Raw genomic sequence first — 11,719 nt, 5'->3', positions numbered from 1 at the left:
GCATATCTGATCCGTCGGCTCCCTTCTTCTTTTGTTTCACATGTGGGGCTCCTCTTCTCCATCTCTAGGGGGTGTGTGTGTGTGTGTGTGTGTGTGTGTGTGTGTGTGTGTGTGTGTGTGTGTGTGTGTGTGTGTGTGTGTGTCTAACAGGCTCATCCTCTCGGGGCCTTTACTCATTCTGCCAATTTCCCTCTTCAAAGCTGTGCTGACTCATTCCTCAGTCATGTTGTTGTTGGGGATCGGAGCAACATCGGATCTCGTGTGAGAGAAGTGTGTGTGTGTGTGTGTGTGTGTGTGTGTGTGTGTGTGTCAGATCTAAAGCTTCCGTGACCAACAGGCTGAGAAGATATGTATTAATAAAAGACACTCAGGTTACCTCGAGAGTCTCATTTTGCTGTTCTTTTTTTGAATGGATTACAGCACTTTGATGTGTGAGTCAATCCCGGCCTAAACCAGGGTGATCTACCAGAACTAACACCAATTCAACCCTGTTTTCCTATTCTAAACCAGGGTGATCTACCAGAACTAACACCAATTCAACCCTGTTTTCCTATTCTAAACCAGGGTGATCTACCAGAACTAACACCAGTTCAACCCTGTTTTCCTACTCTTAACCCCAAAGGTGTAGTCAACAATGGACAGATCACTTTACAAATCCCGCTGCTCACTGATATTGCGGCAGACAAGAGTTACTCATGCATGTGAAGGGTATGGGTCGAACGTGTCTTTGGTGTCCCCTCTGTCACACACACACACACACACACACACACACACACACACACACACACACACACACTTCTCTCACCATGGGGGTCAGTACGGGCAGACATCAGTTTGAAGGTGAAAGTCAGTCTGACAGGTCTGTCTGTGTGTCCCCTGTGTCTCTGCAGAAGGACAATGTCCCCGCAGTCTGGACTGTGCCCGCGAGGGACGCCACTTCTGCCAGCCGGGCTCCTCGCGCTGCGGGCCGTGTCTGGCACCCCTGACGGAGAGCAAGAGGGGCACATGTGTGGTGAGGAGACAACAGCACCCTCGCCACCACCTCAGTAAGTCCTCCACTGTCTCTGTCTCTCTCTTCTCTCTCTCTCTATTCTCTCTCTTCTCTCTCTCTCTCTCTATTCTCTCTCTTTTCTCTCTCTCTCTATTCTCTATCTCTGTCCCTATTCTCTCTCTATTCTCTCTATGTCTATTTGCTCTCTATTCTCTCTGTCCTCTCTCTGTCTCTATTCTCTCTCTTCTCTCTCTCTGTCTCTTCTCTCTCTCTCTCTTCTCTCTCTCTCTATTCTCTATCTCTGTCCCTATTCTCTCTCTATTCTCTCTATGTCTATTTGCTCTCTATTCTCTCTGTCCTCTCTCTGTCTCTATTCTCTCTCTTCTCTCTCTCTCTGTCTATTCTCTCTCTTTTCTCTCTCTTCTCTATTCCTTCTCTTCTCTCTCTCGGTCCCTCTCTCACTCACACAAGCACATACACATACACACACACACTCACAGAAGCACATACACACACACACACACACACACACAGCACACACACTCACACAAGCACATACACACACACACAGCACTCACACTCACACAAGCACATACACACACACACAGCACTCACACTCACACAAGCACATACACACACACACAGCACTCACACTCACACAAGCACATACACACACACACACACACACACACACACAGCACTCACACTCACACAAGCACACACTCACACAAGCACATACACACACACACACATACACAGCACACACTCACACAAGCACATACACACACACACACATACACATACACGGCACGCACACTCACACAAGCACATACACACACACACATACACATACACGGCACGCACACTCACACAAGCACATACACACACACACATACACATACACGGCACGCACACTCACACAAGCACATACACACACACACACACATACACAGCACACACTTACACAAGCACATACACACACACACACACACACATACACATACACGGCACGCACACTCACACAAGCACATACACACACACACACACACATACACGGCACGCACACTCACACAAGCACATACCCCACGAAGTATGGAAGCCTCTGCGCCCTTCCTCCGACCAGGAAGTGCATTGGCTGCCCTGCGTGAGGAAAGACACTTCGGTATCCGCTGCGCCTCGCCCACAGTGGGAGGGTATCCACGACTCCTTAGGGAGCCCGTCTAGTCTGTGCCTGCATTCCCCAACAGCCCGTCTATACGTGCTGAGCACGTACCCGACAGAGGTGGTTATCAGCTGTGGTTTTTGTCAGTTATTATGGACAAATAGGACCCAACAGTGTCAAAGCCAGTCAAAGCCCAATATTGTATGAAATCATTTTTTTATTTGGAAATCACAGATAGGCGGTGTAGTTTTGTTTGATTAGATGTGTTATTTATACTCTTATATTATATGTGTTATTTTCTTCTCTTTTAGTCTTTTGTTATTTGTCATCTCTTTGATGCCTCCATCTCTTGGCCTGTCTTTGTCTCTGTCTGTCTGCCCTATCTCTGTCTGTCTGCCCTATCTCTGTCTGTCTGCCCTATCTCTGTCTGTCTGGGGCGTCCCTCTCTACCTTTAAGAAGCTTTTGAAGACCCAACTCTTCAGAGAGCACTTCCCGTCCTAACTGGCACTTCGACTAGTGCGTAACTTGCAATTACAGCAGTTACATTTCTGCACTTCTTTCTTTCTTTTTTTCTTTCATTTTGTTATATTTCTTATGTAAAGTAGTATTTATTTATTGTTACACCAGGTTCTATTGCTCGTAGCTTGAAATATTCTCTCCCTTGTACATCGCTTTGGACAAAAGCGTCTGCTAAATGACTAAATGTAAATGTAAATGTAAATGTCTGCCCTATCTCTGTCTGTTGGCCTGTCTTTGTCTCTGTCTGTCTGCCCTATCTCTGTCTGTCTGCCCTATCTCTGTCTGTCTGCCCTATCTCTGTCTGTCTGCCCTATCTCTGTCTGTCTGCCCTATCTCTGTCCTCCCCCTCCCCTCATCCAGCAGACGGCCCCCTCCGCCGCGGGCTGTTAGGCACGATAACTCATTCTGATTGGCTGTAATGAGTGGACTGGGGTGCGTCAGCCCATAATAATGGCTAATAACCCCCAGGCAGAACTTGCGTCACACTAGTGGAACTGAGACATGGCCCTCAGACACCTTTTCATTCAGTCTTAGGAAGCTTTCACTAGTCACGCAAAGAGGACATTATGCGTGTTGTGAATTGGCGCTCTACCGCCTGCTGTGAAAGATGTGCAACGATATTGTCATAATATTTTTTGAAAAGTTATTTTAAGTCAACTGGGATCGTACACTTACGTCTCCAGACTGGCTCACCGGTCAGCACGCTACCATATAAAGAAGTCAAACTGTGAAGGTGTCTGTCGAGGACTTCTTCTGAGATATTTACCTCTCCTCTCTCTACCGAACCTGCTGACCATTCTCCTGGGGGTGTCGGCCATCTTGTCTTGCTCATCGTTGTATGTTCTCATCCCTCACCCCTCCACAGAGGTTCGACTGATTTCCCCAGAGCTCAAGCTCTATGTCACTCAGTGATCATGCATCGTATCCTACGTCATAACTGTACCATAGTCATGGTTGTGGAGTAATTCTCATCATTTTTATATTGTTGATTAAACTCCTTAAACGTTTAACGTTTAACCATTAAACCTTTTGCTTTCTAAGACTTCTTTTCAATAATCCCATTTTAAAGTAACAATATGTAACTTTTTTTACCTTAAAATAACAGCTTGAAAAAAATTGTGCTGCTACAATTACTTTTAATATGGAGAATGGCCTCTCCGCCATTGCCATCGGGGGTCTGTAGGGAAAATACTGCGGTATGTAAGATTTCTGGAGCCGCCCGGTCCTTTGTGTCTGAGCATGCGTGACTAGGATCGGGTAGTGACAGTCACTATGGGAACAGCTTTTACTCGTTGGCGAGAGCTGAAAGAGACATTTGGATAAAATTTCGATTCAGAGCTAGCCATCTTTTCTTGACTGTGTTAGCAAAGTTGTTGACTCGCTAGTTTGTCATAAACGAGGAAAGCAAATTTCAACAGGTTTCGCCGCTAGGGGGAGCTACAAGCCAAAAACTACTTTATTGACTGTCCTTGGCATAGTAATGAAATTCTGAACATTTTCACTGCCCCCTTTCTCTCTTAGCCTATGTGCATCAGAGTTATTTGTCATACCTAATTTTGCTGTCCACAGCACAGCGTAATGTTAGTCAGTGAACAGTGTGAGTCATCATACATAGTAATCTACGTCATAACTGTACTACAGTCATGGTTGTGGAGTCATACTCACTATTCTCATAATGTTTATTAAACTCCTTTTTACGTTTTGCTTTCTAAGACTTCTTTTCAATAATCCCATTTCAATGACTGTCCTTGGCATAGTAATGAAATTCTGAACATGTTCACTGCACCTGCTCTCTCTTAGCCTATGTGCATCAGCGTTATTTGTCATACCTAATTTTGCTGTCCACAGCACAGCACAGTGTATAGTGTTAGTCAGCGAACAGTGTGAGTCATCATACATAGTAATCTACGTCATAACTGTACTACAGTCATGGTTGTGGAGTCATACTCACTATTCTCATAATGTTTATTAAACTCCTTTTTACGTTTTGCTTTCTAAGACTTCTTTTCAATAATCCCATTTCAATGACTGTCCTTGGCATAGTAATGAAATTCTGAACATGTTCACTGTGCCTGCTCTCTCTTAGCCTACGTGCATCTGTACACCCACACACCTGTGAGTTATTAGTTATAATCCATCCACATACATGATTCATACCCCCAGTAATGTTATTTGCAAAGATTAAGTTGTCATACCTAATTTTGCTGTGCACAGCACTGTGCACAGCACAGTGTTTAAGGAGTCATAATCATCGTTTTTTATATTGTTGATTAAACTCCTTTTTCTTTTTTTGCTTTCGAAGACTTATTTTAAACAATCCAATTTCAATGACTGTCCCTGGCACAGTAATTCATTTCGGAACATTTTCATCATTTCAAATACGGAACATTAGTGAGAATTCATCCACATAAATGATTCAAACCCCCAGCAATGTAATTGGCAAAGATTCAATTGCCATACCTAATTTTGCTGTGCACAGCACAGTGTTTAGGGAGGACAGAGAGGCTTTGGGTGGAGGTCTGAAGGAAGTTGGATGATGTATCCACTTATCTGGAGCTTAAACCAACTTCCTGCCAGACGGATCTGTTGGCACGGGTAGGAATGCTAGCCACTCGTCGACGGACTGTTTTATTGAATGGGATGCTCTCATAATGATGGGGTGGCTTCAGGAGAGCTATTGCCCCTCACTCATAATGATGGAGAGCTATTGCCCCTCACTCATAATGATGGAGAGCTATTGCCCCTCACTCATAATGATGGAGAGATATTGCCCCTCACTCATAATGATGTGGTGGCTTCAGGAGAGCTATTGCCCCTCACTCCGTGTCCGGGCATCTCTAATCCACTCTACATTATTTACCCCTCAGTGAGAGCACTTCCCACTCCCCTCTTCCCTCTTCCCTCTCCCCTCTACCCACTCCCCTCTTCCCAGCTCCACGGCGCTGCTGACCGCGCAAACCGCCTCCGTTTCTCTCGTTCTCTCGTAAGCAGATAAAGGATGTGATGTGATGAGCTCTCCTTCTCCCTCTTGTTCTTCTAGGGTTGTTCTTCTCTCTCCTGTTGCTTCTCTTTTCACATGCATGAAATGGATGAAAATGGCATGTACATAGTATATACACAGTGCAGTGGTCTGTCTCTCTCTCTCTCTCTCTCTCACACACACACACACACACACACACTCACAAACTCACACAGACACACACAAATGCATATTCAATGCATAACAATGCACATTCACTCACTCTGTGTGTGACACTCCCGTGAAAACCACTGTTGGCCGGGCTGTTCATTCTCCTCAGAGACGGATCTCGTAAAAGCAGTCAGAGGAATTAAAGATTGATTTTTTTTTTGCCTGGGCAGTGTGGAGGAGGAAATCAATAGGAATCAACAGTGTGCATAAATAAGCACGCATGCAATACCCACCACACCACCCCACCCAACCCCACCGCACCACTCCCTTCCACACACACACACACACACACACACACACACACACACACACACACACACACACACACACACACACACACACACAGGCTTTCCACTTACCAATCAGCCTTTCACTTTCTGCCAGCACAGCTTGCAGACACCCTCTTATATTTCTTTGCGTGTGCTGTGTGTACAGATACACAAACACACACGTGCACAAAAACACACGCATATGTACACACTTACACACACACACACACACACACACACTCATATGCACATGCACAGTAACAACACAAAATAACAGACAGGCCCATATTCACACACATGTGCACACATGCACACACACACACACACACACACACACACACCCCTCCTGGCCTTTCCACTGTATTCTGCTGAATGTTGTGGATATTAAAAGCATGCATGAAGCACCCTGGACCAGTGGCAGGCGTGTGGTGTGTGTGTGTGAAACCAAATTAAAAAAAACGTACCAGTCAAAATGTCCGGTAATAATGCTCATACAAAACATAGAAGGTATCCCTAAACCGGACATTTGTGTTGTAACCAAAGCAAATAAATCAATATCAGAACTACTGTATCTTATTGTTATTATCTTAGTTTAAGAGAACTATATCTAATTGTTATTCTCTTAGTTTAACGGAACTATATCTAATTGCTATTCTCTTAGTTTTTTGATTGAAGATGCAGTCTGCGATTCAGTTTCAGCTTCGCAAAAGGCTGTTGATATTTGAGTTCAGCAGCCAAACAAAGGACACCCCTCCCTTCTGTGCTCCTTAAGCACATGTGTTGATTGGATGGGATTGTTAATGATTGTCTCAGACCAAGCCAGGACTGTTTATGACTGCTAAATGACTAAATGTAAATGTAAATGTAATGACAGTGAGGAGCAATTTGTTGAATTTGAGAAAAAGTGTATGGGATTAAAAAAATCACAGACTCTACCTTTAATGCACTTCCCACTCCCCTCTTCCCTCTCCCCTCTACCCACTCCCCTCTTCCCAGCTCCACGGCGCTGCTGACCGCGCAAACCGCCTCCGTTTCTCTCGTTCTCTCGTAAGCAGATAAAGGATGTGATGTGATGAGCTCTCCTTCTCCCTCTTGTTCTTCTAGGGTTGTTCTTCTCTCTCCTGTTGCTTCTCTTTTCACATGCATGAAATGGATGAAAATGGCATGTACATAGTATATACACAGTGCAGTGGTCTGTCTCTCTCTCTCTCTCTCTCTCACACACACACACACACACACACACTCACAAACTCACACAGACACACACAAATGCATATTCAATGCATAACAATGCACATTCACTCACTCTGTGTGTGACACTCCCGTGAAAACCACTGTTGGCCGGGCTGTTCATTCTCCTCAGAGACGGATCTCGTAAAAGCAGTCAGAGGAATTAAAGATTGATTTTTTTTTTGCCTGGGCAGTGTGGAGGAGGAAATCAATAGGAATCAACAGTGTGCATAAATAAGCACGCATGCAATACCCACCACACCACCCCACCCAACCCCACCGCACCACTCCCTTCCACACACACACACACACACACACACACACACACACACACACACAGGCTTTCCACTTACCAATCAGCCTTTCACTTTCTGCCAGCACAGCTTGCAGACACCCTCTTATATTTCTTTGCGTGTGCTGTGTGTACAGATACACAAAAACACACGTGCACAAAAACACACGCATATGTACACACTTACACACACACACACACACACACACTCATATGCACATGCACAGTAACAACACAAAATAACAGACAGGCCCATATTCACACACATGTGCACACATGCACACACACACACACACACACACACCCCTCCTGGCCTTTCCACTGTATTCTGCTGAATGTTGTGGATATTAAAAGCATGCATGAAGCACCCTGGACCAGTGGCAGGCGTGTGGTGTGTGTGTGTGTGTGTGTGTGTGTGTGTGTGTGTGTGTGTGTGTGGCTGTGCTGGTCCAAGGTCGTGTCCTCCACCCGTCTGCACTGGGAATACCCACACACTGTGTGCTACACCCTTACATATGCTGCTCAGCAATGTGTGTGTGTGTGTGTGTGTGTGTGTGTGTGTCTCACATAAGCTCCTCAGCAATGCCTCCAGCTCCTCCTGTTGGCTGATCATTTTTACAGTGCATTTTGGTTAGCTCTTTCGAGGACAGTGCTGGTTTAAATGTGTGTGTGTGCGTGTGCGTGTGTGTGTGCGTGTGTGTGTGCGCGTGTGCGTGTGTGTGTGTGTGTGTGTGTGGAGGAGAGCGCTGAGATGGTATAACTGCCTTATTTAACCTCTATAATGGGAGATCCATTAATGTGTGAATGCCTCTCAGAGTAACAGCACAAACATGACTGCTGTGTGCTCCAGTCTTCATTGCTTTACGCGTGGTTCGAGTCTTATCCCACTCAGATCTGTGATAGAGGAAAACCACCGCGGCGGGCTTCCTGTTTTTCGAGATGACTTGTGTCACGCTTTTGACGTTGGTGATCGTTTGTCACCTTTCACCCTCTTAGTCCAGGAACACAGAATTCATTTTTCAACAGCGACGTTGAGGTTCCTCCTGTGTATTTGTTCAGTACTGAATTACAGTTCTTTGTATCTTTACCCCTTAGCTGCGTAGGCTTTTTGCTGTGATTAATGAGATCCACAGAACGATTGCAGCAGCTATTTGAAAAAAGCATTCTGTGCTGTTTGGCCGTTAAGACTGGAACGCATTGCAGAGGCTACTGGAGGTTAGAGGAGATAATTGGCTTGAAGTTGAATGCATTGCTCAAGCTTGTTATTTGTGTGTCTGTTTAGTTGGCCCTGTGCGGCGCTTCCTGGTCTTGTCTCTGGGCTGCGTTGCCGTGGCGACAGGGTTTCATTCATGAATCAGAGGCGGAGACAGCGCTGCTCTGACTCCTCCCCCCCCACGCCCACACAACATCAGCAGTGCTGCATGGCACACTGCCTCACTCTCACTCACTCTCTCTCTCTGTCCCTTTCCTTCTCTCTCTCCCTCTTTCTCTCCCTCTCTCTCTCACGCACACACACACACACACACACACGCTCACCAGGGTTTACGTTAGGCAGTAATCACCAGTTTTTGCCCGGTGAAATGAATAAAAAAAACTATAAATTAAAAAAAACGTACCAGTCAAAATGTCCGGTAATAATGCTCATACAAAACATAGAAGGTATCCCTAAACCGGACATTTGTGTTGTAACCAAAGCAAATAAATCAATATCAGAACTACTGTATCTTATTGTTATTATCTTAGTTTAAGAGAACTATATCTAATTGTTATTCTCTTAGTTTAACGGAACTATACCTAATTGTTATTCTCTTAGTTTTTTGATTGAAGATGCAGTCTGCGATTCAGTTTCAGCTTCGCAAAAGGCTGTTGATATTTGAGTTCAGCAGCCAAACAAAGGACACCCCTCCCTTCTGTGCTCCTTAAGCACATGTGTTGATTGGATGGGATTGTTGATGATTGTCTCAGACCAAGCCAGGACTGTTTATGACTGCTAAATGACTAAATGTAAATGTAAATGTAAATGTAATGACAGTGAGGAGCAATTTGTTGAATTTGAGAAAAAGTGTATGGGATTAAAAAAATCACAGACTCTACCTTTAATGCCTGGGGGGGGAAACAGATTTGTATTAAGTCACATTTCATTCTCTTGCAGTCAGACACATGATGTCGTGGTAATTAGCCAATGAAATTGTTCTATTTCTATGAGGGCATAATCTATCGGAAACATCAATGGTTCTCTAGGTTTAGTTTGATAGCCTTCAGCGTGACAGCAAATGTCAGCCCCCTTAAAATGAGCATTATGAGTATTAGGCTTCTTCACTTCACAAGGGCACTTCTGTTCGCCCCAAACCACGTTTTCTAAGGACATCCTGCTCTCCCCCTCCCACCGCCCACACAGAGAGAGCAGTGCCGCATGGCACACACCAACCTATCCACCCACACACTGCAGCCGCAGCCGCACACACACACACACACACACACACACACACCAGGCTCTCAGAGATTAACACACACACACACACACACACACACACACACACACACACACACACACACACACACACACACACACCCAGGCTCTAAGAGATGAACACACACACACACTACAGTTCACTACATACACCCACAAACCATATGTGCAGACACACTAGGTTAGCCATCACTACATGCAGATGTACATGGGTACACTGCGGTCCATCGCATAGGCACACACCCTTACTCTCACATCACAGGGTGGTGGTAAAACCTGATACTAGGAGTGTGATGAACTGGGTGTGAATCTGTGGGTGTCAGAGTGGTTAAGTGTGTGTGTGTGTGTGTGTGTGTGTGTGTGTAGAACTGGAAGAACTTTGCTGTTTGCGGGTTTTCATGAAATGCAAGAGCTATCATTCGAGTACTTTAGTTAAGCTAGGCCTAAGGCACATAGTATGAAGTGGGGCTCCTGTCTGTGTTGCGAATACGCTAGGCTAACCATTACAGAATACGTAACCAGTGAACTCTCACGCTAGGCTAACCATTACAGAATACGTAACCAGAGAACTCCCAAGCTAGGCTAACTATTACAGAACCCTGTGTGCTGTTCACCAGCCTCATAGTATTTGTGTGCCCACTCACCCTGCATGACTAGGTGCTCAGAAGTGCACATGACTGCCCATTTCAACATGACCTGCCTCTGTGTTTCGCAGACAAGGCCAAGAGCCTACCTGAGCTGGACGAGGAGATCGACTTCCTGTCCTCTGTCATCACCAAGCAGCTGAAATCTGAGTCCAGACACTCAGGTGAGAGAGAGAGAGAGAGAGAAGAGAGAGAGAGAGAGAGAGAGAGAGAGAGAGAATGGACTGAATGTTTATGATCTATATTTGAGTCTGTCTGTTAGGATTTAGTTTTGTTACCCATTGTGTATATGTTAAGTCCTGATGGCCTTTTTGTTTTCATATTTAAAAGAAAAATGGATGGAATAATTGCTTATTTTGTGAATGATTTTGTTGCATGGATTAAAACGAATACACGTACTTGAGTTGGTGTGGTAGTGGAAAAGAGGTAGTGGAAGATCATTTTTCAGGAAGTAAGAGCTCTCTCTCTCTCCCTCCCTCGCTCTCTCTCCCTCTCCCTCTCTCTCTCTCTCTCTCTCTCTCTCTCTCTCTCTCTCTCTCTCTCCCCTCCAGTCTCCTCCTCTCAGGTCACCTTGACAGCTGATGGGGATATTACAGTTCCCCATAAGACTCACCACACAACCGAGGCCACCCCCACCCCCACCCCGGACACCGCAGAACATCCCATAACCAGCGGCCTCACCACGGCGATGCCCATCACTACCATGGCAACCACACTGGCCTCGCACCTGCCACAAGCTCCGGCTATGCAGAAGGGACCGCTGGCTGTCCCCGACTCATCCAAGAGCAACGCGTTCCTAAGTACGCCAGTTCTGTTGGTCGGCACGCCACTTTGTTCTTTTCTTTTCTTTCAACAGCTAAAACGAACATCTATGTAACACACTATGAAAATCTCTCTCACTCACTGTTTTACACTCACGTCGTCACACACACACACACGCACTGTTTCAGC

General features: G+C 45.5%; 1 protein-coding gene across 1 annotated transcript in view; it reads left to right on the top strand.

Annotated features, from left to right (window-relative positions):
• Positions 1-859: 859 nt before the first annotated feature.
• Positions 860-11,719, top strand: part of npdc1b (neural proliferation, differentiation and control, 1b) — a gene marked incomplete at its 5' end in the record, with an annotated part of 14,355 nt that continues 3,495 nt past the window's right edge. Inside the window, 3 exons of the mRNA XM_042705998.1 lie at positions 860-1,046; positions 10,840-10,932; positions 11,320-11,568. Of these exons, the coding sequence (XP_042561932.1) occupies positions 860-1,046; positions 10,840-10,932; positions 11,320-11,568 (529 nt within the window). The remainder of the gene's footprint in view (positions 1,047-10,839; positions 10,933-11,319; positions 11,569-11,719) is intronic.

This window comes from Clupea harengus, unplaced genomic scaffold, assembly GCF_900700415.2.
Source record: "Clupea harengus unplaced genomic scaffold, Ch_v2.0.2, whole genome shotgun sequence".
In the NCBI taxonomy this organism is placed as follows: domain Eukaryota; kingdom Metazoa; phylum Chordata; class Actinopteri; order Clupeiformes; family Clupeidae; genus Clupea; species Clupea harengus.
This window is presented reverse-complemented; position numbering and strand designations above follow the sequence as displayed.